At 31.4% G+C, this 26,959-nt stretch overlaps 1 protein-coding gene across 6 annotated transcripts in view; it reads right to left on the bottom strand.

Annotated features, from left to right (window-relative positions):
• SMARCAD1 (SNF2 related chromatin remodeling ATPase with DExD box 1) overlaps positions 1-26,959 on the bottom strand; it is a 75,267-nt gene that overhangs the window by 8,395 nt on the left and 39,913 nt on the right. For all 6 annotated transcript variants that reach the window (XM_039845725.1, XM_039845728.1, XM_039845726.1 and 3 more), the window contains exons 7-20: positions 26,366-26,467; positions 25,370-25,451; positions 23,477-23,868; positions 16,003-16,202; positions 10,432-10,522; positions 7,979-8,078; positions 7,288-7,347; positions 7,101-7,176; positions 4,977-5,112; positions 4,319-4,456; positions 2,677-2,772; positions 2,464-2,581; positions 2,134-2,255; positions 248-436 (exon numbers count right to left, since the gene is read on the bottom strand). In XM_039845725.1, coding sequence (XP_039701659.1) covers positions 248-436; positions 2,134-2,255; positions 2,464-2,581; positions 2,677-2,772; positions 4,319-4,456; positions 4,977-5,112; positions 7,101-7,176; positions 7,288-7,347; positions 7,979-8,078; positions 10,432-10,522; positions 16,003-16,202; positions 23,477-23,868; positions 25,370-25,451; positions 26,366-26,467 — 1,902 coding nt within the window. The remainder of the gene's footprint in view (positions 1-247; positions 437-2,133; positions 2,256-2,463; positions 2,582-2,676; positions 2,773-4,318; positions 4,457-4,976; positions 5,113-7,100; positions 7,177-7,287; positions 7,348-7,978; positions 8,079-10,431; positions 10,523-16,002; positions 16,203-23,476; positions 23,869-25,369; positions 25,452-26,365; positions 26,468-26,959) is intronic.

Genomic DNA, 26,959 nt, shown 5'->3' with positions numbered 1-26,959 from the left:
TTCCATTTAATATTTTAGGATCACATTTGACTGTCGGTAACTAAAACCAAGGAAAATGAAAGAGCAGCTAAGGGGACATTACTACATATCCAAAAATTGCTAGTTTCAAAACACTAGTTTCTACAAGAATAAAGAATAGATTAAAATATAGATTAAAACTTTAAGAAAGTTAAATCATGCCAGAACTGTTTTAAAGAAGTTTAACTTATTGGGAAAATATAAAAGGAGTGACATTCTTCTTTAATACCTTCTGTTTCAATTCAGACAAGATGCGTCCTAAAGCTCGGAATTTTCCAGAATCTAAAATCAAGTCCATGTCTAACTGGAAGTTATTAATGTGTCGATATTGTTTACAAAGTACATGTAATTCAAAGTCTGTCATAACCTCCATATCTTCAAAGATCAGGTCAGGGTTAGCTTCACAATGTGTAGGTTCCTCAAAGCAAAACAAGAGAAAACAATACACACACTTCAAAATGAAGATAATTTATAATATGATCAGAACAATCTAATAAAATTGTTCACATCTGATAAAATATCTAAATCATAGAACATTTAGTGTGAAAGATTTAGCAAAGAAAATTTATATTCATTTTTTAGGTAAAATAAAGGGAGAAAAGTACTTACATTTTAGAGTTAACATATTAAAATATGTACAGATGAAATAATGTGGGGAATTTAGTTCAAAATAATCCTGAGGAGGGATCTAGATGGAACAAGAGTAGTGTTATCCTGTGTACTGTTAATGGGACTGCAAATAGCCAATGGATGGAGATGCCTCGAAAAACTAAAAATAGAACTGCCATAAAACCCAGTAATTCCACTTCTGGGTATATTCCAAAGAAAATGAAAACACCAATTCGAAAAGATAAATGCACCTCTATGTTCGCTGCAGCATTATTTATAATAGCCAAGATAGGGAGCAACCTGAATATCCTCAACAGATGAATGAATTAAGAAGATATGGTACATATGTGCAATGGAATATTACATAGCAATAAAATGAATAAAAGCTTGCCATTTGCAACAACATGGATGGACCTAGAGGGTATTATGCTAAGTGAAATAAATCAAACAGAGAAAGACAAATATCATATTGTTTCACTGATATTTGGAACCTAAAAAAATAAAACAAAGGAACAAACAAAACAAAAACAGACTCACAGAAACAGAGACCAAAGGGATAGCTGACAGAGGGGAGGGAGATAGGGAGATGGGTAAAAAAGGTGAAGGTGAATATAGTCAATAATAATGTGATAAGTTTGCATAGTAACAGGTTATTAGAATTAGTGGGGTGATCACATTGCAATGTTTAAAAATGTCAAATCACTCTATTGTACACCTGAAACAAATACAACACTAAATACCAGCTCTACTTAAATAAACAAATAAATAAGAAACAAGGAGTGGTGTCATTCCAGATAACTGTAGAAAATGTATGAAGGTTATATGTGCAGAGAATGTCATTACACAATTCTCTCTACATTTACAAGTTTGAAATTTTCTATAAGTTTTAAATAATATTAAAAAATTTTTTTAAAACAAGTGGTTCATTCAACACAAAGACCTATAAGGAGAAATAAGGGTAGGTGCTAAGAGAGAATGAGGCAAAAATAAAGAATAATGGCTAAAACTATAGACAAAGTACAACAGGAAGAAATAAAATGAAGAAAATAATTGGAGAAAAACGACTCACTACCCAAGTCATAAAATCTGAGGAATTTTTTGGTAGAAATAAACAAATAAAGAAGTATATTATGATGTCTAGAGTGAGAGTTGGTAACTTTTTTTTTTTTTTGTAAAGGGCCAGATAGGCTCTGTAGGCGAAATGGGATGTTTTGCAACCATTCAACTCTGCCCTTGTTTTAAGACAGCAATCTCAGACAATATGGAGACAAAAAGGGTATGGCTGTATTAGAATAAAACTTTATTTATAAAAATAGACACTGATTGGCCCCAAGGCCATAGTTGCAAAATTATCTTGAAATCTGTCTTAAAAATGTTTTCCTTAAATATGTGGTTGAAAGGTTAATATGCTCATTAGGTTCGATGGTCTGAATTCTAGCCTCATGTTTAATCTCATGTTTAATAGTGTTAATAAAGCATAGTGTTAGCACAAGCTGAAATCCTTACCTTTAGCATAAGCTGAGACATTTCCTTGAGTTTTTCAGCTGTGTAGTATTGGCGATGTAATAAAGGATGATTGGCCATTTTTCTCAATTGCATCATGACATTGCACATTTCTGTGTTTTTTTCTGTGATCCAAAGAGTACATATTAAAAAAAAATAAAACCTGATAATTGTTTGTTGAAATATATCTTTATGCAAACAAAGAGTTTTAAAATTATTTCTTCAAATTCTGACTAATTTTTTAAAAGTAAATCCCACTATAATATGACTAAACAAAATGCAGCCCCAATACAGGATTATTTTTCATATAATATTGTGAAAATCAGATTATACCCAAGTTATTGATAGATTTTTTCAATCTGTTGAAAAGACCCAAATAGAGTTGTTCCTGTTCCTCTGACATTGTACACAACTCAATTTGATCTTTCTTAGGGGGCAGCTGCTTGAGAACCTGAGAAAGGAAAACAGTTTAAGTAAATCATTCAAACAAAGAGGAAAATAGATTTTTCAAAAAACAATCATAATGAAAAAATGCACATAAGTTACCTCATCTTTTACTCTTCTGAGAATAAATGGTTTTATAATTTGTTTTGCGTGTGCTATTCTCTCCTTTTCATATATACTTTGCTCATCTGCTGATTTCTAAGTAAAATAGGAACATCGTTTTAGAAATTATTCATTTAAATGATCACAACAATATTATACAACACGAAAATCTCCCTCACTATAATATGAGTTATCCTCCACAGAAACTCAATTCATTCTAGCTAGAACTTCACAATGGAATTCTGGGCTATAATTACTTCTTAGAGCTCCATATGTACTTTCAGGTTTCATAAGATGTAATCATGTATTCTGCTGAGGTAATAAAATTGAACTGTACTAAGTTAGTTTTCAGAAGTCATTAACTGATGAGTCATTACTGATTACCTACAGAACTCTCATGGAAAAGTATGTATGAGAAAGAGAGACAGAGAAAAGGGGCATGGGAGAAGAGGTAAGGGGGATGAGAGAGAGAGGAAGAGGGGAGGGAGGAGAGGAAAAGGGGAAGAGAATTTATATTTATTTGTGGAAAACAGCCCTGAAAGAAAGCTAGTACAGGTTATACAAATCATGTGGTCTAAAAAATGGGGATAGTGCTGGAGCACATTTCCTTTTCACCAAAGACAGAACTGTATTCCCCTGGGCTGGAGCTGAAACTGAAACACTGATGACACTCCACTGATGACATCCCACTGGAGTGGGCCGACCAGAGCAGAGGTGTCCAGCCAGACATGAGCCTCGTCCCAGGGCATCTCGCAGCCATGCTATGCTGCTTCATAACTGAGCTGTAACTACTGAGCTGTTCCACAACCACGCTGTTTTCACAGCTATGCTGTATCACACTTGGGCTGTTTGCACTGAATAAAGTTCAGTTTCCACCACTCCCCACCCTCCAAAGATGAGGACAGTTCTATCTAAAACCTGTTCATTTTAGAGAATTAAAGAAGCAGAATTTTATTCTAAAATGTGAAGGAGACCTCTATATTCTCTGATCTGCTAGGACAACAAGTGGGAAAGAATACATTAGTAAAAGTTTAAAGGGCAGTTAATTTGCAGTGGAAGAGTATCACAAACTATATGTGATATGGGAGAAAGTTAAGAATCTATATAAACACTGCTGTACTAGAAAATATGGGAGTTCTTGAAGAGTATACTGTGCTTTTTCTAAGCAACAGGGAGAAAATAAGATTTTCTTCTAAATAGGAATTCTTTACTGTAACTTTTAGAAAGTACTTTTGTATTTATGAACTTTTATTTCAAAGCATATGTTCAGTATAGGATATTCAACTTTTGCCCAGTTCTACAGTTTACCTATAAATAAATGCTACTGATTTACCTAATTTTAATAAAGACACAATGATCAGAGATTTTCCTTACATATTACATATCTCAGCTTTCCACTGATTTAAAATTGCCACTCTTCAGAAAATTAAGATATTTTAAAGACCAGAACTTTTAGACAGTAATTTCGGAAGTCTAATTCATTTCCCGTTGTATTCTGGCTGACTACCTAATTCATCTATCAACTGCTAAAATTTATTTCATAGTGTGTATGCACCATGAAAACAAGAAAAAGACAAAATAGAAAAATGACCCAGGTAAAACACAAAGTAACATTTGGGAAAAAATGTACATTTATGCTTACTGTCTTAGAAGAAAACATTCTTCGTATTTCACTGGTGCTACTACTAAACATGTGTGGCATAACAAAATTCAACAGTGACATGAGTTCTAACAGATTATTCTGTACAGGCGTGCCTGTGAGCAGCAAACGGTTATTTGCCTGTGAATGAAAGTAAAGTTAAAATTACTTTAAAAAAAAAATTAGAGTCACACCCTTCTTTGTCTACCCTCCTCAGTGGAAGAGAAAAAATTTAAAACCATTATTAATAATGCGACACTGTGATCGAAGATTAGCAATTTAGAAAAATTATCATCTATTGTGCTTTAAGGTAGAATGAATAAAACTAATGGTTTCATTTTATAAGTAGGTAACTTACATCCTCAGATTACTTTTATGAGGTAATGAAAGTAGATTAAATTTGATATTCATACAGTTTTTCATACAGGACAGGGGAGAGTAAATGAGGTTCATGAACTACAAATCACTTTTTCATCTTTAATGGGTTACAGAAAATAGCAAAGAACAAGTAAAAGAGGCCAAATGGCTCACAAAGTATGAAATAGTTCCTATTTGGCCCGTTACAGAAAAAGTTTGCAGACCCTGATATAAAATACTATATACATTGAAATATATAATTTAAAATTTTATAATTAGAAACATTCACAAAACACTCTCTTACATTAATTGTCATAAGGTGCTGGTAGCGAATGGAGCCCATATTCTTCAGCATATGGCCCTCATCGAAAATTGCGTAATTAAGTTTTAGTCGCCGAAAGAGACTGCGATCATCAGAACTGCTGATTGCACAATTATACCTGTCACCAAAAAAAAAAAAGAAAAGAATAGAAAATTTCTGAAGTTATACCTTTAAGGGCCTGGGCGCTAGTCATATTTAATGCTTTGTAAACTTATTTTTATTTATACATTTTTAATAGCCAGTATGTAAAAGATACCACTAAGACACAGTTAGTACTCAAATACTGATGTACTTGTATCTAATAATTAATGATGTACATGTAACCAAGTTATGAAAGCTGCCACGTGTAGTTAAAAGAAAATTTAAATGTTATAATGTAATCAACTTCTACACACCTAAAAAGAGGCCAACTTTACTACAATTTATGTAATCTGCACTTGGTATACTCTTTGCTTCAGGAACTGTTATATTTTAAGAAATAACAAAAAAAAGAACATTAAGCTAAGATGTTTCTGTAGAGAACATAACACTACTGTATTAAATTAGTAGAAGAAATCTAAGAATTAACAGTTAAGAGTGGCTAGTAGTACAACACTATATATACAAATGGAGTACATTTTATTAAGAATTTTGAATGCATTCTTTTAATCATGGCCTCCTACAGAAGTGGTGGAGAGAAATAATAATCAAATACTGACAGTTAATATGAAACTTGAAATAACCTATATAATAAACCCAACATGAGGGAATTAAGTTCTCTGATATTTATGTCAAATAGCTACTAAGTAATGATTAAGTTATTCAGTTCTATTTTCCATCCCAATTTCTATTCTAACTTTAATTTTTTAGAGAGTGATATTTCATGTATTTACTATTCTTATTTATAAGTTAGAAATATTAAAAACCATCTTGATGGAATACTTTAAATGTTACTTTATAATTACTTTTAAAAATGCCTTTTTTTTTTTTAAAGGAAACTATTTAAGAATAGTTGGTATATAATACTGTATTAGTTATATTAGTTTCAGGTGTACAACAGTGATTCAACATTTTTATACCTAACAATGTGATTAACTAATTCTAGTAATCAACTGTCACCATGCGAACTTATCACATTATTATTTATATCTTCCTTCACCCTTTTTAACCCATCCCCCTACCCCTTTGGACTGTTTGAGTCTGCTTTTGTTTTTCAGATTCCACATATAAGTGAAACCATATGGTATTTATGTTTCTCTGATTTCACTTAGCATAGTGAAATAAACAGGATCCTTTAAGTCCATACGTGTTGTTGCAAATGGCAGGATTTCATTATTTAATATTACTGCATAATATTCCATTGTACATGTAAACCACATTTTTTTTATCCATTTACTTATCAATAGACACCTAGGTTGCGTCCATATCTTGGCTATTGTAAACAATGCTACGATGAACATAGGTGTACATCTTTTTGTATTAAATGTTTTTTCTTTGGATAAATACCCAGAAGTGGAATTTATGAGTCACAGAATAGATCTTTCAGTTTTTTTGAGGTATCTCCATACTATTTTTCATAGGAGCTGCACCAATTTGCAGTTCTGAGGGTCTCTTTTTCTCCACATCCTCGCCAAACATGTTATTTGTTGATTTTTTGATAACAGCCATTCTGACTGGTGTGAAGTGGTATATCATTGTGGTTTTAGTTTGCATTTCTCTGATGATTAGTGATGTTGAGCTTCTTTTCATATGTCTGTTGGCCATCTGTGTGTCTTCTTCAGAGAAATGTCTTTTCATGTTCTCTGCCCACTTTTGATTCTTTCTTTGTTATTGAGTTGTATGAATTCAAATGTTACTTTAACTGAAGAATGTTATGATAGTGGACATAACCTTTTTATAATCACTGTCAGTGAGTCACCTGAGGTACTAGCAAAAAACTGCTATCTTGGTGTTATACACCAAACTGAAAAATGCCTGAATCCTCATCGTAAGTTCTTCCATTACTTTAGTTGCACAGTTCTTAGCATACTTTCCTTTATAGTACTAATAATATTTTTAAAATCTTTTTTAAAACTTCGAGGGCTGCACAAAACTTCTTCCCCCAAAATTTTTTTTCTCAATACTTACGTGGTCACAATTACATTGTATTCTTCATATTTACTATGAATGTTATATCTTATCTGTTTACGTTCTTCTTGAGAACCTAGAATTTAAAAGTAATATATACTTATTGATTTTACTTATTGTACTTATTTGTACATGTTAGGACTCTAAAGAAATTTCCAAAGTTAAAAGCAAAAGGACATATTCTTACCATAGTAACAGAGCACCTTTAAAGTGGGGCACCATAAATTAACTTCCCTTAACCAGTTATCTATGAAACAAAAGAGATATTAACTTGTATCTGCTAAAACAAGGTATCTGTATGCAGTAAAATGAACACTTTATAAAGTTTAACAAGTTTTGCCCAAAAATTATTTTTATAAAATAATACAAGGTGATTTTAAAAATCACAGACCGTTCACAATTTTACTCCTGATGATTACTACGATTTCGAGGTCTTGAGGTAGCATCAAAATAAAAGGCAGAGAACCATTTTTTATATTATAGATGACTACTAATTGCTAATTTAAAGAGACATTTTTTTGGGTTACATTCATACATACATACATTCTCATACTCTATTCAACATCCAATGAACTGAACGAGAATGAGATAGTAATTTGAGTGGGGATAAAGTGCATACTTTGACTCAGTAAATGTCTAATTATAAATTTAAACGAACTTAGTTTCTTTCAGTTACTCATTAAAACAATTTACAAGAAAACAAAACAATCTTATCAAACGGTTCTTGATCTATAATAATTGACATATCTGAGTTATTTTCTTTAAAAAAGACTTCTAGAACAGTCACATACATACTAAGAAATCACACACACACAGCTTTTCTCCTCCCTATGTAAAATAGTATACAGTCAAGTATGGTTGTCCACAGTATCACATACCTATAGTTGATGCTGGAACAACAATCAAATGAGGACCTTTATTATTCTCCTGATACAGGTATGCCAGGAATGCAATGGCTTGAATAGTTTTTCCTAGGCCCTAAAAATAAAAGTTCAAAACACAATATATGAAATGTAAAAACAAACAAACAAAAACCCCCAAATATTAAGAAATACAAAAGGAAAAGAAAATATTTCCAGTTTTATTTGATTCCCCACATGCAACTTTTATAAGAATTGCCACTATGTTTTCATTTTTCAATGGCAGATAAAGCAAATCTCCAAATGAAACTTCAACTTAGTTTAATGAGCAAAATGTATAATAACTGTTAATTAATGTGACATACATTAATATACAAAGACCTTTGCCTTGCACGTAAAGGATGTAATTTTGGTAACTGTTTATATAAAGCAATATTTAATACATAATGCATGGATTGAGGTCCATGTTCCAATGACTAACTGGAGGTGAACATAAGCCTATACTATTACTAGACAATTCCACTCTTAAGAATATATTCAAGAGATATGAGAGCATATGTCCACAAAAAGACTTCAGTAAGAATGTTTACAGTTTTATTGTAACAGCCAAAACCTGGAACTAACCTAAATTTTCATCAACAGGAGAATGGCTAAACAAGTTGTAACATATTTATACCATGGACTACTAAATGGCAAAAAACCCCAACAAACCTACTAATACATATAAAAACACAGATGAATCTCAGTAATGGCGTTGCATCAAAAAATGCAGAAACAAACAGTAATACTCAATGTTCTATTTATATAAAGTTCAAATTCAGAAAAAATTATCATGGTCATAGGTATCAAAATGGTAGTGGTAATGATTGAAAAAAAGCATGAGGGAACTTTCTGGGATGATGAAAATGTTGATCTGGGAGGAGGTCACATGGGTGATCATATATGTAAAAAGTCACTAAACTGAACATTTGTGCATTTTACTGCAAGTAAATTATACATCAATAAAGTGAGTTTTTGTTCTGTTTTGTTTTAAGGTTACTGAGGAGGTTTAGCTCCTCAGGGGAGCTAAATATTACCATCTGTTAAGAACTGAATCCTCCCTCCCAAATTCATGTGTTAAAACCCCAACTCCCAATGTGACTATTTCCAAGATAGGGTCTTTAAGGAGGTAATTAAGGTTAAATGAGACCACAAGGGTAGGGACCCAATCCTCATCTTAAAAGAAGAGAAACACTAAGGATGTATGCACACAAGAGAAAAAGCCATGTGAAGACACACAGCAAAAAGGTGGCCATCTACAAATTTCAGAGTGGCCTCAGGAGAAAATCAATCTTGCCAACACCTTGATCTTAGACATTTAGCTTCCAGAACTTCCAGAAATTAATTTGTTCTTAAAGCCACCCAGTTTTTGATATTGTTATAGCAAACTTAGCAGACTAAGACATTAACTTATCATAAATATTGTCCTTTATAGGTTACAGAAAATTTCACATAATATACCTCATTTGATACCAAATATAATCTCAATATAGAAATTACCTACATTGTGTTAATATTGGCTCTGAGAGATTAGGTTATTTGGTAAGGAGCAAACAGCCCATGAAAAACAAAATTGGGACACAAAACCCAAATTTGATTCCCAAGTCTAGTTTTCCTACAAGTGTAATGTTCTACATTCTGTATCTAATTTCTGTAACTATTCAGAAATCTTGTATATATTCTTCACTTTTCTATCAGACAAAGAGCATCTTTGCTTTAATGGTAATATGATGTATGGAAATAGTCATAGTACTAAAGATTACGAGACGCTAACCAGAGAACAGAAATCACTGTCACTGTTAATTTTTATTTTGGAAATCTAATAAACAATGTAACATGTATGTATTCAATTAACATTTTCTCCACTGAACATGATTCATTTTTAATAAACACTTTTTAAAAAAAGTATAGCTGTAAGAAGGTAGGTAAGGTTAAATGTCAAGTTTCTATGTGACAATATCTGAACTATTGGCTGTAATAAACTTCCCAAGTTTAGTTCAAGCAAATGTGATTTGGAAAAGAACAGAAACTCGAGAGATATCTAATACAAATAAAATGGCTAAAATGATGTTGACAATGTTGCTGATAAATGTGTGAATTTATTTACTGACAAAGAGGTATCTATGAGAAATTTTAAGGGCAGCTACAGAAAAGCAAATACAGTACAATCTCATTTAGTATTTTACATATATATACGTATATATTAGACATACTTATTAATTTGATAATCAGATAGACAAGAAACCTCTTTGTATTGGGGGCTAGTGAAGAGGCTAGAGCTAAAACAAGGAAACAGAAAATTGGGAAGGGTAAAAGGGGTTAAAGATACTGAGGTGAGAGCAGTAAACTACAGAGTCAAAGGAAATTTTCATTTTTAAATGACAGCAAGGATGCCTTTTAATGACAAATCCTAGAAATAGAGTACTACTTACCATTTCATCTGCCAAAATGCCATTAAGTCCATGTTTATGTACCAATGCCAACCAATTCAAACCAACCTTCTGATAGGGCTTGAGTGATAAACTGATAAAGAGAGAGTTAATAATTATTAAAGATTTATACTATTAGTTTTCACTACTAGTTTCTGACATGAGGTTTAGGTTTACAATACACACAAAACTGAAATACCTAGGTCTAGTCTTACCTTTTAACTTACTGTTATGAGATATTTATACGTAAGAAAATGAGCCCAAAACATAATATTTTTTTCATCTTGTCAAATTTTATTCTGTATTTGTTGATTTATTTCTTCTGGTAATAAGGATAAAAAAAAAAAATTCCCATATTCGGTCATAATGTAATGCCACCAAATTAACTTAATTCCAAAAGTGATCAGGGTATTAACTATAACATATTACTAAGCTATTATTTATACTAGAAAATTGTATTGTACTCATTTCAATTTTAACACATTATGGAACTTAAACAGGACAAAAATGAAAGCATAATTTGCTACTTTGCCAGGCTGATTTAATAAATAATAAACACTTTCTGAATGGATGCCAATCACCTCTAATGTCAGTGGTACATATAATTCTGAAGCATGTATGTATTTATGTTTGAACTATGTAGAAATGTAAATTTGAGAGACATCAACAAACTCAATAAGTAGAAAGCAGCAGACAAGTGTCAAAAATCTTATATAATTTGCAACCTAGTAAATAGACAACCCTTGAGAATAACTTGTTTAGAAGGTAAATATGGGGGTTTATAATGGATGAAAGCGACAGTGTTTTCTAAAAGTTCAAGTGTTTAAAAACTAATAGCAGTTATTTAATGACATCTATTATATGTAGGTATACAAAGATATTTTCAAATATCACCTCGTTTAACCTTTCAACATCCTATAAAGGTAGCTGATATAATCATTTTAACATGAAAAAACGTGAGGCTTACTAATTTGCTTGACTGTTGCTTAGCTACAAAGTGTATGGCTAAAGTTTTAACTCAGGAAGTCTATTTCACTTGTAAGCTATTCTCACACTCATAAGGACAGCAAACACTCCATTTAACATGCAAATCTAGGACAAGGCCATGCCTCCCATTCCCCAGCTTTTAACCTGACCCTTTAATTTCCTGTTACACATGTTCTATCTGCCTACAAGGAGGGGAGGGGTCTGGACATAGCTATGGCAGTAATCAATGGTTAAGGGGTCAGATTCTGAAATCAAGAAACCTTAATTAGAACAGGAGTAAAAAGGTAGGGTAGAATGATAGCCATTTAAAATCAGAATCTATGTTTCAATTGCGGGGTAGGCAATCTATAAAACATTTCTCATTAGAAAAAAATTAAAAGTATAGGTAGGAAAAAATCAGCAGTATTGCTGAAGTCTTTACTATTCAGTTTTTAAAATGTCTTCCTTCTTGGCCAAAATAATTTCGATGCCACTACAAAAATAATAATACAACATATTATCAAAGATATTTTAACTTCCAGATACAAATAAATTCTTTCTACTACAGTAGTGGTGACAATAAATGCTAGTATTGAAATGTTTATCATATTTGAGATACTACACTATGGGCTTTACATGCATTATTACTTCATTTAATCTACATTATAAAGTAGATACTATTCTTATTCCCATTTCACAGGCGAGAAGTTCCCTGGGACTCAATGAAGTAACCTGTCCAAGGTCACATAGCTATTTAAATCCATGTGTGCAGTGGCACAGCCAGCATCCAACCTAGGTCTGATCCAGCTGTTAGCCCCTAACCACTAAACAGTAAACATGAAAGAATTCTCTCTCTGACCCACTCACTCTGTGGTCAAAACTGAGTTTTCTATTATTTTTGAGTACTTTACAATGTCTCAGTCACCCCACATGCATAAGGTTCACATTCCATGAAAATGATGAAACTTGATGAGACAGGCGTATTACATCACTTATAAATGTATCCAAGTGCCAACATGCTATCCCAATGTAAATCACAAAGAGCCAAGAAATATTCTTAACACAGAAAAATTACCGAATTTCTCCATTACCAACACATGTTGAGAAACAAGTCTATTAAAATTCTTCGCTAAACATAAAACTTATAAAAAGAAATGAGGAAATTTTGAGAAGCATCTACTACATATAATTTTTTCATCCAAATAAAATTATTTCATCCATAATAAAATGCAGCTCTGGTAGCTGTTTTGATCAGGACATTAAATAACTTTGTTATATTAAAATCTTTGTTTTAAAGTATTTCTCTATGTGTATTTGCTCCTCTGCTAGATTTAGCTAAATTAAAAGCAATTTTCTGTTGCTAAGTATCACAATAGTGCTGCCTATCAGATTCCCTTTTCTGAATATAAAAGGATCAATGAAAATGTAGTTTGGACAAAGACTTTTAAATCCAATTCACTTGTTATGACTAATTTTTAAAATGGGGCAGCTGTGATCTTTTTCTAGGAGGCTCTAATATTTAGGTACTATCTAATCATACCTCATTTATTTTGATATTCTATAGTTTTCTAAGATTTTCATGCCTGCATAGGTAGAATGCATAATTTGCCAGGGTTACCCAAATAGTAAGGACTACAGACCAGGCATTCTGAATTAGTTAAGTACTCTCTTCTCAATAGGGGACTATAAATATCTTTAAACTGAAAGTTTTCTTACCTCCAAGAAAAAATTATTTAAAAATTTTCTGAGATCATGAAAGTAAATGAGGCAGAACATTGCTTTGAAGTTATTTGTTTTATTAGATGTGTGTGTGTGTGTGTGTGTGTGTGTGTGTGTGTGTCCATCCAGAGTTACTACGATTTCTTTTCTAAATGAAAATTAAATTGGGTTTAAATCTCTGATCAGAGAAACTTATAAAAAGAAATGAAATAATTTTGAAAGGTAAGAAAGTCTTGAAACAGAAACAACAGGAGTACATATGACATGCTAAATTTGAGTTTAAAATGCAGAAATACAGAGCTAGACAGACTGGTTTGAAATAATTCATATGAAACAGATTAGGGATACTAGTTGACCAAAAGTTACATCCCTTAAGTGTGACATGGCTACTGAAAATACTACCACAACATTGTCTTGTGCTAATACTAGTATCCAAACTTCTGAAATATTTGTATCATAGTACTTGGAGTTAGTCAAACCACATCTGCAGTACTGCTTTGCATTCAGACCAGTGTCAAATGGTTTCATAGCCAACTGTTTAGGAAGAGGACAGGGAATCATCCTGTCAAACTGAGGGAGAACAAGATCAGAAGAACCCTGTTAGATTTAGTCCAGAAAAGACAGAACATACATGATTACGCATATTTTATACTGAACATCTGAAAAATCTTTTCAATTAAAACAGTTTAAAGCTGATAAGTTTTAGATAAATTGGTAAAGCTTGAGAGTTGGGTACATCTTTGTAGGAATAAAACAGGATACAAAATGAAGTTTTCTCTCTTTACTCTCATTATATATTTTAACTTTAGGTAATTTTAGTTTTCACATTTTTAAAATAAAGATAATGAATGTAATGGTTTTGAGACACATGAGAAATTTTATTTTTCCCTGCAAAGATCATAATGTTAACGAGGAGTTATATGTCTATATTTCCATTATCTCTAAAAGGCAATTTTTCTTCTAATTTGTATAAATTTGTAAAAGGAAAATAAACAGTTAACATTCATTTTACTTCAAAGTAAACTTTGCTACAAAGAATTTGTTAAGAGAAAGCACGATAACTTATCAGCATAGTCTAACATTTTCCTCTGTGCTAATAAATTTTTTCCCGAGGCAAGGAAACTACTTTAAATTTCTATATACTAAGCAGCCATGATGCCCGGCCAGTATAACAAAATTGCTTGTCCAATTCTAAACATGGCTAAAAACAAAAACCAAGACAACAAATTTCACCCCCTAAAAGTGCATCTAAATAAACTCTAAAGAGACTATATATACAGGTTTTTAGAAGTTGTACTTTGGACTAAATCCAATAAGCACTTTAAAAATCCCAACTTTTCTCATCTATTAATTATTTCATTTAAAAATCCTCAGTCTAATGGAAAGTTTATTACCTGATCATACTATTTACAAGTAACAGGACTTTGTAAATGTTGGTTTGAGAGATAAAATTTTTAAGTGATGCAATAAAGCACTTGATTTTTTAAAATCCAAATTATGATAAAGTAGACTCAACTGGGTAAGTCTTGTAGAGTGAAGAACTCCCCATATCCAATGCTGTAGAACAAGAAGGAGCAGATCCAACTACACTTTTAGGAGATGAATTTGCTGACATGGCCATAGTTCTTTCTATGCAACAGAGAAAAGAGCTTCTTTGTGGGAACTGCATCACGTTTCCCTACACCATCCCATAGCACCCTAGAAGGGCACAGAAAAGATTGTAGCTTACTATTAAAGGCCAGTAACCACACCTTGATTTTTAATTAACCAATGATCAGCAAATATGCTGTGATCATGAACTCAGAAAACTATCAGAAGTAAATAAAATCACCAACTAAGGTAATGAATTTTACTGAGACCCTAGAGCTAATCTTATTAAACCTATCGGAAATATTCTGTACAGATGTAATTCGTTTTAAAAGTAGCATAACAATGCATAGTGTGGATAGACCATAATTCATTCTATTTTCTGATTGTTGGAACTTAGATTGTTTCCATGTTTTTGAAACTATAAATACTACCGTAGTAAACAAGTTTATACCTTTTTACAAAAAAGGTAGTATTCTGAACAGTTCTGAGTCTTCAAACTACTTAAAAATAAATGAACTTTTAAAAGAAGTTCAGAACAATCTCCCCCATGCCAATATCCTAATACCATGCAAAACAGGGGTGTTCACAATTAAATTCTGTTTTAACATGTACTGGCTGTTGAATCAATGTTTTCAAGAAAATAGTTTAGTGTCCATTCGTTGCAAGAATTATGAAAAGGTATTTACTGAAAGTAACAGTTTTAGGGAATATACTTTTTAAAAATGCTTTTTATAATTTTTCCTTATGTAATCTATTTAATGAAAGTATCCTTTTCATTTTGATGTGTTTCTACCCCGAAAAGAGACTTAAAAATCTGGACTTCTGAAATTATTTAAAACATTTTATTGCAGATACAGGATATTTTAATAATTTTATTTTATTAATGATTAAAAAGCTAATATTTATGATATGAGCTAAGACAAATTTTTACATTGATGCAATTAAACAGCTGATTTTTTGAAGTATCAAATTAAACCACCTTTTCGGTTTCTGTGATTATATATGAAATTATCTGTCATCAGACAAGGAAAACAAAGGATGTAAAAGACCGTGACATTTCCTCTCTCTAGTTTATGAAAGGATGAAATAAAATATCCTGATTGTGGGGAGGAGAAAAAAAATCAATGATAAATAATTCATATACCACTTATGTGCCATTAAAGAAAATCTTGGGTTTTCCTTTAACATTAGTTTTCATCACTTCCACAATTAAGTTCCCTAGACATGATACAGAAATAAATTCAGAAATTTTATACAATTAAGATAAAATAATGAATAAATATGTACAATAAATATTACCTTTGGTTCAGAATGGAGGGTTGGTCTATGTTCCATCCACCTCCATTTCCAGTGAGCATGGTAACTTGTTTTGTCAATTTATTAGAAATGTCTTCACATTTGTTCATAAGCCTTATAACTACATCCCTTTCTTGGATCAGTGTTTTACAGTGCCATATCAAATCTTCTGACAAGCCATTAGTTTTGGACATCTTTGTGAACTAAGACAAAAAGAAAAACAATTTAACAGTTCAGATCTAGTAAACAAAAAGCCAGTATCAATTTCTTTAAGAAGAAAAAATGATTGTTAATTTAAACTTTTACTAATGACCTTAATCAAGTGCTAACAGGACTTGATTCTTCACGTTTACATTTAAATTCCCATGTTCACTTTGATAATCCTACTGTCACCTGAAACTTATTACACTGAAATAACATATCTTTCCCCCCAAAATGCACAATCCCAGGCATGTCACTTTGACCCAGGTAGCTGTTCTCCTATAGAAGAAACTCTAAAGTTATTGATAATGTCTCTTAACAAGTTGTCTTCAAAATCTCAGATTCGCCTTTATTACCAAAGGTGAATACCAAATGTAATAATTGCACACTTCATCTCCTGCCTCTGTTTCATCAATTCCTATGACTATGACACATTACTAATAAGATTAATTTTACTAAAACATACTTCTCCCTATCTATCATCAAAGTACAATCCCTTAAGCTTTCAAAACTCCAAATATTATTTATCACGATATTTTACTCCTAAATTGAGACTATTACTTGGAAAGACACTGCAAGAATCAAAAGTTAACTATGACCAATTCAATAATTTGATAAAACTTTTTTAAAAATTAATTTTAATACAACATCTATAGAAATTGTTTTATGTGAAAACTCAAAGACTTTCATAATGTATTTATTTGTATTTATTTTACTAAAAGAGGCACTGAATATTTCATAATGTAAAAGCTATAATAGAATTAGAATTTATCCATATAGGTAGCTGGAAAAATATATCCTGAAGAAGATTGCAAAAAAGTATTTTTAGTGAAAAGGATCACAAAAGCCCATGACCCAGAATGGAATAAAAGAAACTAAAGTAAAACTACCTGTTAGGATAAAACCGTACATAATTTTGATTCACGGCATCTTACTTAGCATATTCTTTAAAGTTACAACAAGAATCAAATTAACAGCTCTAAAAATAATCCTTGTGATCATAATACTTCTAAATTCACAGAATCTTAACTAACAGAAATTCAACACTTACAGGATATACTAAGACAATTTCATTAAAAATATAGTTTATAATAATATACATTTTTCATCTCTAACTTAGAATAAGCTGGTAAGAAATAAAATCTCCAATCTATTCCAAAACCATGTTATTAACATACTGCAAGATTAAAAAACAAAAGCCACTTCACAAAATGACAGTGTGCTATACCAAGTTATGTGCATACTACTTTACGTTTTCACAAGGATAACATTAGTCACAATGTGACCTTCCACCACTTTGTGTTTTCCAGGGAAAAGATTTATACATAAACAGCAGGATATGTAAGAATCAGTGCCTTAAAGATTTTAAGGAGGTTTCATTAGAACAAAAAACCAGTCTCATGCCTATTGTGGTATGCATGTGTGTGTGTGTGTGTGATATGTGTAGGTATGAGAGAACCAATAATAATCAGGAAAAAAAGAGGAACATGTATTGTATGCTTTTTATTATGTGCTAGAAACTACTAGACGTCTTTTATTCACTACTCATTAAATCCTCAAAGCAACTGCAAGATCAGTCCACCAATTCTGGATGAATAAACTAAACTTCAATTTCCAAGGTCACAAAGCAGGATAACCAATTCCAAAGTCCATGTTCTTTTCTTTTCACTATAATTAGTACCTCCCTAAATTAAAAAAAAAGTTAAGAACTTAAAAGTTAAAAAAAATCAACTTTTTAATCTGTAACCAACTACCATTTATTATGTTCGTCTTTTTAGCAAGTACTACCCTGGCTGGTGAAGGTACCTGGCATAAAGACGCAGTCCTCACCCTCATGTGGTTTATGGCTATTGGAAAAGACATGCAACAAATAATTTTAAGTGTAAGAACTGGTAATACAAGAAAAAAAACAAAATTTCATGAGTATTTTTTTGCAAGGAGACTAATACAACCTAGGATCTATGAAGTCCTTTTCAGAGTAATAAGGCCAGAAATAAGAAAGAACTGTTTTGACCTAGAGAAGATCAATTTATTACGTCAAAACCTAAAGAGATAAGCTAACATTACAAAAAAGACACAACCAGAGAGTAGTAGTGTCTCCTGATGAAAGAACAGATGACCAACTATGTAACAGTACTTGTGGAAACATTTAGCCTTCTAATTATAACTTCACAGAAAATACTGGGCTGGAGGAACATGTTTATGTTAAACTATACCAGGAAGGTATAATCAGTCCAGACTGGGAAGCTGTAAAACAATGATCCAGTTTTTTCACCAATGGTATTATAGGAAAAGAAAGAGAAATAGATAGATGAGGAACCTACAGATTAAGAGTTAAAAAGACCTATAAAGCAATCACACCATGTGGACCTTATTCTGGATCCTAATTCTAACTAACTGTGAAAAAAAAAATATTTACATTATTTATGAAAACTAGAAATTTGAACACTAAATATTTTCTAATATTAAGGAATTACTGATGATTTTTATTAGGTGTGACAATGTTACTGTGGTTTTGTTTGGGGATTAAAAAACCTTTTTGAGATACATATTTCAATGAAGTCTGAGATTTGCTTTAAAATAATGAGATAGAAGAAGTGGATGAGAGTATAGATGAAATAAGATCAGATATAAGCTGGTAACTGAAGCTCGTGATTAGCACATGAGGGTTCATTACACCACTCTGAAATTCTTGTAGGGGAAATAAAGGTAAGTGCAAAATGTAACTGTCATTTGAAAATGTTACAACAGTTTGAGTTGGTTACTAAGATTTGTAACTGAACTCTTGACATTTTGGTTAATTTTTGAAGTCTGATTTCAAATTTTAACTTCCTGGGGCTTCACGCTCTTCCTATCCCTCTCTGCTATACAAGCCAACCAATGTTAGGGATGATCCCAATTACTGCTGCTAGTTTAGAATTTAAATTTACTTAGTAGTGATACACTGTCCATGAATGTAAAACATCAGCAAACAGATTTTCAAGGAGAAAGTTTTAATGAACGATTAATCGGTTAAGATTAGTTGTTATAAGCAACAGTGAATCCAAAATATCAGGGGTTTAAATAAAACATAAGTGTATTTCTCTCTTGTGAAGACCCAAGGAAGCAGTTCAGATCAGGTATAGTAGTTCGAAAATCAATATTTCTAGTTTAATACTTGAACTAGAATATCTTCAATATGTGGTTCCTTCCATCACAGTGACTTCTTGACCAGAAGAAAGAAGAAATCCTTTAAGGACATTTTCCAAAAATCTCAGTATTTTTTGTTTATACCCACTGGACAATTACTACAAAAGAGGCTAAAAAATGTAACCTTAATATTTTGTGGGTAATGTAACCAGTGATAAATTGTTTAAAAGCCATGAGGGGGGTTAAAAAAAGAGATAAAAATGGTTTGATCCAACAAAGTTTAATTCAATATGTACTGTTCTGTTGCTGTTTTCTGAAGACTAAAAGCATTTAACAACCCTGTAAATTACTTCACTAAAAAGATTTAAGAAATACAAAGTACTCTGTAACTGCAGGATCCACTAGTAAATTTAAAGTTATTGATAAGCATATAAAATACAATCCTGTTCACATAATTATTAAATATATATATAAGCATAAATGGATGAAATAAAGTACTTATTGGTGGATATTTCTGGTCGAATTTTGACTATACTTTCTCTTTGTTCTTGGCGAGTACTTTTTAAATTTTAGACAAGGAAAATAAATCATTCTTTAAAAAAATAATATATTTTTCCAGGGAGAAAGAAAGAAAATAAAAGTAATTGCTATTTGCTGGATAATTACATGAATAAAAGAACACCAATATGGCCTTGATTACTACAATTAAAAGCTCACGTATCACTCTAAGAAAATGTTTCCTTAAAAATAGCCACAAACTGAAGTACCTGTCTCTTGCCACAGTGTGTCACTCTTACAGTGCAAACATTTTTGAATTTCTATAAGGAGGAAACTGTTTAAAAGCAGATTTAATTCCCCAACAAGTAACAGTCTTGAGGACAGAGTATAAACTTATAAAAGTTAAAACAAAGCTTGAATTCTGTAATTTTATACACAAATTAACGCAAGCCACCTATCAGGAAGGAAGCAGTGGGCATTACAATGCTTTAAATGATAAATTTAGACATATTCTACAACCACTGAAAAAACAAAGCAAAAAAGAAACCTGTGGTCTAAGTTACTAGTAGATAGATGGCAACAGCACAACAAGGAACATAAATGAACTAAAAAATGAACTCAACCTGGGTTGCTTGGTTAACTATCAAGGAAAACTGTATCTACACTGATCTCAATGTTTAAGGAAGTAGATGCATACATGAAGTTTTTAGGTTAAACTATTCATGAATGAGTTGTACTTGATTTGGTTAGTATACATTACTATTCTGATTAAAGTATAAAGGTGCAATATAATAAGATCATCATAGACATAATAGCATCTCCACCCTACTTTGCAAAAGGCTAACAGACAATTCATTAAGTGGTTGGTGAACTGATGCCATCAAATGTGTGAAATTTGGCAATAAAAATCCCAATTTTACCACATTAACAGTACATGTTTGAAAACTAGTGACATTTTTAGTCGGCTATATTTCCAGAACCACATGATTTAATGATGTGGTTCCTTATATCAAGCATGTACTTCACTGCTATTAAGCAGAAAAATAAGTAAAATGGAAAAATTATGAAGAAAGCTTGACAAACAATATTTAGTTTTAATTCAAAGAAAAAAATGGATATAAAGCTGCAAACATAAACAACCCCCTACAATGCATGCATTTTGTTAAATAACTAATTTATCCTCACATGAGGATTAGAATATGAGAAAGTCCTTAACAATAATGTTTAACTTTTAAAATTTTGTTATAAAAAGCAGTGCTAACATAATTTTCACAAACTATTTTTATAAAACAAGACAATGAAATACTAATGACTTCGTTTACCTACCAATGTGCTATAGAGACTTCAGTTATAACAAAAATAATTACAATTTATGCATGAAATCAATTTGTTGGCTTAGTATGCATTTTTAAATGAAACATTAATGAATTTTAAACTTATACCAAATTCCAAACTCTTAAGACTAAATAAGCTTCAATAATAATGTTAAGAGTTACTAGACATTTGCACGCTGTTCTTAATACATAATGCATCTTGTAACTGTCATTAACGTATGACTGACATAATTAAAATTTCAACTAATGCTCATCTAAATACAGTACCTATGAAAACAAAAGTAAATGCTTTTTTTCTTTTGTTTCATTTTGAAGTTATTTACAAGTACATTATCAAACCTCTCTGATTAATAGGGAAGGAGTAAATTGTATAAGCTTTTTACCAAAATATGTACTTTTCTTTTTATAATTTTGTTATTAAGTTGCTCTATAAATCAGTCATATTCAAAATTGTAAAGTAATTGAAAGTAGAAGTTTAAAGTTCTAAGCTAATTAAAACTCAAAGCTTCTATCACTGACTTGCTAGTTTTAACTGTTCTTTCCCAAAACCTCTTCATTTACCTATTTTTTTTCAGGACAGCAAAGCCCTATAGTCGCTGAAGTCAAGTAGCAAGTTTATGTCTTAACTGTTACATAAATAATCAACAATTACACTTGTGAGCACAGCTAGTAAAAAACAGAGTCTCTGTGTTCAACTTTTACAAAGGGGACAAGGTTTAACTGAGTAACACATAATCTGCAAATTCATGTTAAGACTAATTTAAACGATGCCAATTAATTAGTAGGAGAATATGCTTTCTACATGTTATGTTGCTGAATATTTTTAAAAGCATCTGGCATATATAACTCTGGTTTAATTTACTGTTACTATAAGATATTTGGGCAAGTAGTTGCAGTGACTAAACATACTATTGCAGATAACTGCATTCCTTATTAAATAAATAAGAATCCCAACAAGCCTGAGCAACTCGATTCTGCAATAACATAGGAGACCATTAAGATTAAAAGAAAGAAGAAAAGGAAAGAAAGAACAAGAAAGCCCTTCAGCAAATACTTTAACAAATAAATCACTCTGGCAAAGCTGAACAAGTTTTGAAAGGGGCCTGCTTTGACAGATGTTCTCAAGAAAAAGAAAGGCCTCAGGCAAAACGGATGGTTTTATTTTATTTTTTTAGCTAGGAAATACTAGTAATTTTGTTTCTATATTTTTCAAATATTTTAATTTTTCAGAAAAGGCTTTTACAATTACTGTTCAGGGCCCTCACATACCACCACTTTAAGACACTTATTGAAGGAACTTATGCTCATATAGGTTTGTCATTAAGTATAAAATTAATCACAAAAGCAACTTTACTCTCTAAAGTTAGGGAATAGAACTTTCTAAAAATTTATAAAATATCAAGAGTCAGTTAATCCTCTAAGGCAGTAAAAAATAATCTATATTGCGTTCACAATAGGGCCTATATACAATTCATGTTATAAAAGCCAACATTCTCACAAAAGTCAAAGCAAAATGTAAAAGACAGAGTTCTTATATTTCTCCGTATGAATAAGATCTGCTATTGACACTTATAAAGCTCAAAATACAGGTATTTTTGTTAAAAGTTGTTTATAGGATATCAAATTCCAGAAAATGATCATGCAGAGTGTACTTACCAGTACTTATGCTTTCCCTTCACCTAACGCTTGAATTCTAGGCTTCCACACACTTTTCTATCTTTCCAATTAAAAATGCTGCAGCCTGCTACACTCCATAAAATGGCTGCGTTGTTTAACCAAGAAAAACATGTTAGAGACTGAGCTGTCACTTTTAAAGGAAAAAGAAAATAAACAATTGCTTCTTTTGTGGTGAAGCATAAAACACTTAGGCTGGCATTTAGAATCATGGAGCTCCCCTGGACGTTGCTATTGCTCTTCAAGTACTTGTAGTAAAATTTCTGCCACATCCTTGCTTTCTGCATGGTGTCTCAGCAGCAACAGATCAGAACAGGCTAGCAAACAACTCCTTCCTAAATGTAAGGCTCTAATTTCTTCTTCTGCAGTGAAATGAACCAAGTTTCTATGCAAAAGAATGAGTGACAGTATGCCCAGCCAATCAGCTTGGGTTTTTTCAGGAAAATCACCCCTTAATTCATTCAAAATTAGGTCATATGACACTATTTGAAATACTATTGGCTTACAATGAAAGTAAAGTTTGACTCTACACAGGTTAAGGCCACCCATCTATGCTTCCCTGGTCTGAAGACACCTTGACTATAAGCGGTACTGTGAATTAAACACACACACAAGGGGGAAAAAAAAGAATGTAGCCTTACCAGAGCTTCCCAACTATTAAAGGGCCGGAGTTCTGTTATCTTCTGAGCCTTTTTCTGAGAACACTGAGGAATCAAAGTAAGTTCAGCAACTGAAGCGTCTTGAAGGAAGTGAAGAATTTTACCTTTATAGCCATCCTCCATCACTTCCTCGCCACTACTATAGTCCTCATCTAGTGAACTACCGACATCAGAACCTGAATCATATTCAGAGTCTTCAATGACTCTCTTAGGATTAAATACATTTTTTTTACGTTTCTTGTTAAAACCATTTTGTGGTTTCATGGCACATTTCTGTTTTAATTTTGTTTTAGTTACACTTTTAGGATAATTTTGACTCCTTGAAGAAACTTCTTTTCCATTTGGAAACTCACTTTGTGAAGCATATTGCATATCTGTGTGCAAATAAAGACAAAAATAACTAAATTAGAAGATATAAATTAAATATAATGATGTAGAACTTCAAATAAGATAATTAAAATATTTAAATGTATGATTCCCTTTTGTATACATAATCTAACTATAATTTATTGTTAAATCTTGATACATTCTAAAGAGAAACAGTGAAGTAGAATTTGAAATGATACAATAGTTGAAATAATTAGTTCCAAAAACAGGTGATAACTTTTTCAAAGTGGATTAAATATAAATCTCCATTTTCTAACAAAAGTCCTAAAAATGTAAATGGCAGCTGCATATCTATGAGATGTACCAGATGTTACTTAGCAGCCCCATCCCTATGTCAACACTGATGGATACAGCAAAAACAATACTTACCATAAATTAAAACCTTCCATATTATAATTAATTTCCCCTCACCATCCCCAACTAGTTTATCATTACTTAATTACCTAAATATATTATTAAAAGGCATCACTACTTTATCATTGATTAATGTATTATATTCCATAGGTTTCTAAGATGCCTGTGAGTGAAGGTAGTTATTTTATGTACCAGTAAGAAAATACATACCAATTAATCTTTAACACAAGACTTATTTAGAATGTTTTTGTTTTATCTACTCTAAGAGCTTTTAGAATAACACACTGATTATCATACACCTTCATTCTTGTGCATATATAAAAAAATATAAGCAAAATAAATTGGATAAAGTATCCCTCAAATTTCTTCACATTCATAATCTATTTCTTCTAAATCATATTTCAGACTCAGAATTTGTGATGTTGGTGGCTTTCTTTTCTCCACACAATATCATCTCTGTGCCATCAAAAGCATTTGTAGTATAGCCTTTCTTAAAAGAATTCATTTAATAACAACAACAACAACAAAAACAGAAAAAACTAATGCCAATTATAAAGAGCTAGTGTACTTAATTCTTGCTTAAGGATGTTACTAATCATGTATGATTCAACTCTTCCCCACTATTTCTCATATACATTTGGTTCCTATGGTTAAGAGTGTTCCATGATGGGATCACGGACTTTCTCCCATGCCACTGATTCCCACCTTGTTAAGTTTCTGATACTGGGGCTTCTGCCATTCATGCAAGTGCAGGCTAGGATATCTATATTACTACAGTGATTATCAGCAAATACAGTAATTTATCAGAAATCCTAAAATTCATCCTGGCAGCTGTTAAAATATAAAAAACATTTCTTTTGTATTCAATAAAACATGGTAGTTTAAAAGTAGCTCTATCAAAAAAAGTTATCCAAATAGAAAAAGATATTTGTTTCATTTTACACTGCTATAAAGAATAGGCCAAAACATTTGAGAACTGATCATTTAAAAAAATTTTACATGGTTATTTCCAACATCTTTTGCAATCTCTTTCCCTGATTATTAGAAAAGTTTTACATTTTCTTATATACTAAAATAAAAAATATAATGCGAAGTATGCATTTTCTATAATAATAGCACAGATTAGATAATTACCTTGGTCTTCTGCAAATACCTTTAAAGATTCTAAAGCTTCTGAGTACATCCATTCATGTTCCTTGAGTACATCCCTTAGTTCCTAGAAATTAGTTATTGATCTCTGTTAAAATTAAAAATTAGAACTCAAAGAAAACTTTCATGCTTTTAAAAATAAGTAAAGCACTTACTTAATAGAATGTATCTAATTATTTTATACTTGTTTTTATGCTACTTTATAAATGTTTTCTGTTTATGTAATTTCACCTCCACAAACATATAACAGTCTTCAAAGGAAAGGATGCTTGACTTTTTTTGCATTTCAACTTTCCCTATGAAGTGCTCTGAATACTAGAAGATCAAAAAATGTTTGCTCAATTAAATTTCAACATGAAGCTAGGTTTTTTACAAACTGCCAACTTCAAAACATATAGTTTCAACAGGTGTAAAGAACCAGTAAAGCAGCAAGATTTTGTATTCAGCTCACCAGAAGTAAGCAGATATATGATCTGTACATATACCTGAATAATTCAAATGTAAGTGTAAAGTATTCCAAATGTTAAATAATGTGTTTCTCTATACAATTATATATATGATTAAACAGTGGTCCTTGTGGCACTGGCACACTTGGCTTGGGTCTTTACCGACTCTGAAAGTATCCTCACTATCTGGCAAACAGAGCAAAGCTTATAGAATATTAACACACCAAAATTCAGTATTATACTTTAAAATTCTTTATGAGAAATTTAAAGAAAAAATATGAAAAAAAGCTCAAACAACTGACCTGAGGTTATAGCTTTCTAAATGATTTACATTTTATACATGAGTTCACATTAATATAGTTATGTTTGTTATAATTATTGCTATAATGTTGTATAAACATATTTTTAATAATAAAAAAATATTTAATTAGAAAAATGCAAAATGTATGCAAAACTTTTACATGGTTAATCTCTAACACTATTTTGTAATATGAACATTTAGTACCCACTGATTAAATTTCTGAACACTACTCACCTGTTTATCAAAATTGGGAAATTCCTTTTGTAATTTCAATACAATACTTTCCTGCTTTTCCCAATTATTGCTAGATTCGGCAGACTCATTTGATTCCTCTCCCTGATGTGGAGGGGAAAAAAAAGAACCAATTTAAGACATCATCAATAACCACAGTCTCAAGACAAATTACATTTTGTATTTTGACTTGATTCGGAAGTTATGACACTCAGTTTTTTTGTTCATGTAACAACTGACAAATTTATGCCTTTAAGGATAAAAAATACTTCTGGTTTGAGACCACTGAAAGACCTTGATTGCATATCCAATAACTCAACTCACACTTCATTTATACAGTGCTCAAAATGAGATAAATTTGCTTAAAAAACTAGGATGTTTCTCAAATTAAGTCAAAATAATTCAAGAATATTTCAGGTAAACTGAAATATCTCCAAGCTAATAAAAAAAATTCAAATATCTCATCTGTGCTGTTTCATGCTCCCCTATGTATTTCAAATACTGAGAGAAAAAAGTTTATTTTACTTCAGTCTTGATTCACAGAATGGCTTAAATATTAATTGCTCAGCCACAACATAAAAATGACACAATGATAAA

The sequence above is a fragment of the Pteropus medius genome, unplaced genomic scaffold (assembly GCF_902729225.1).
Source record: "Pteropus medius unplaced genomic scaffold, Ma_sr-lr_union100, whole genome shotgun sequence".
NCBI lineage: Eukaryota > Metazoa > Chordata > Mammalia > Chiroptera > Pteropodidae > Pteropus > Pteropus medius.
Note: the sequence above shows the minus strand (reverse complement) of the source record. Positions and strands in the feature narration are given on the sequence as shown.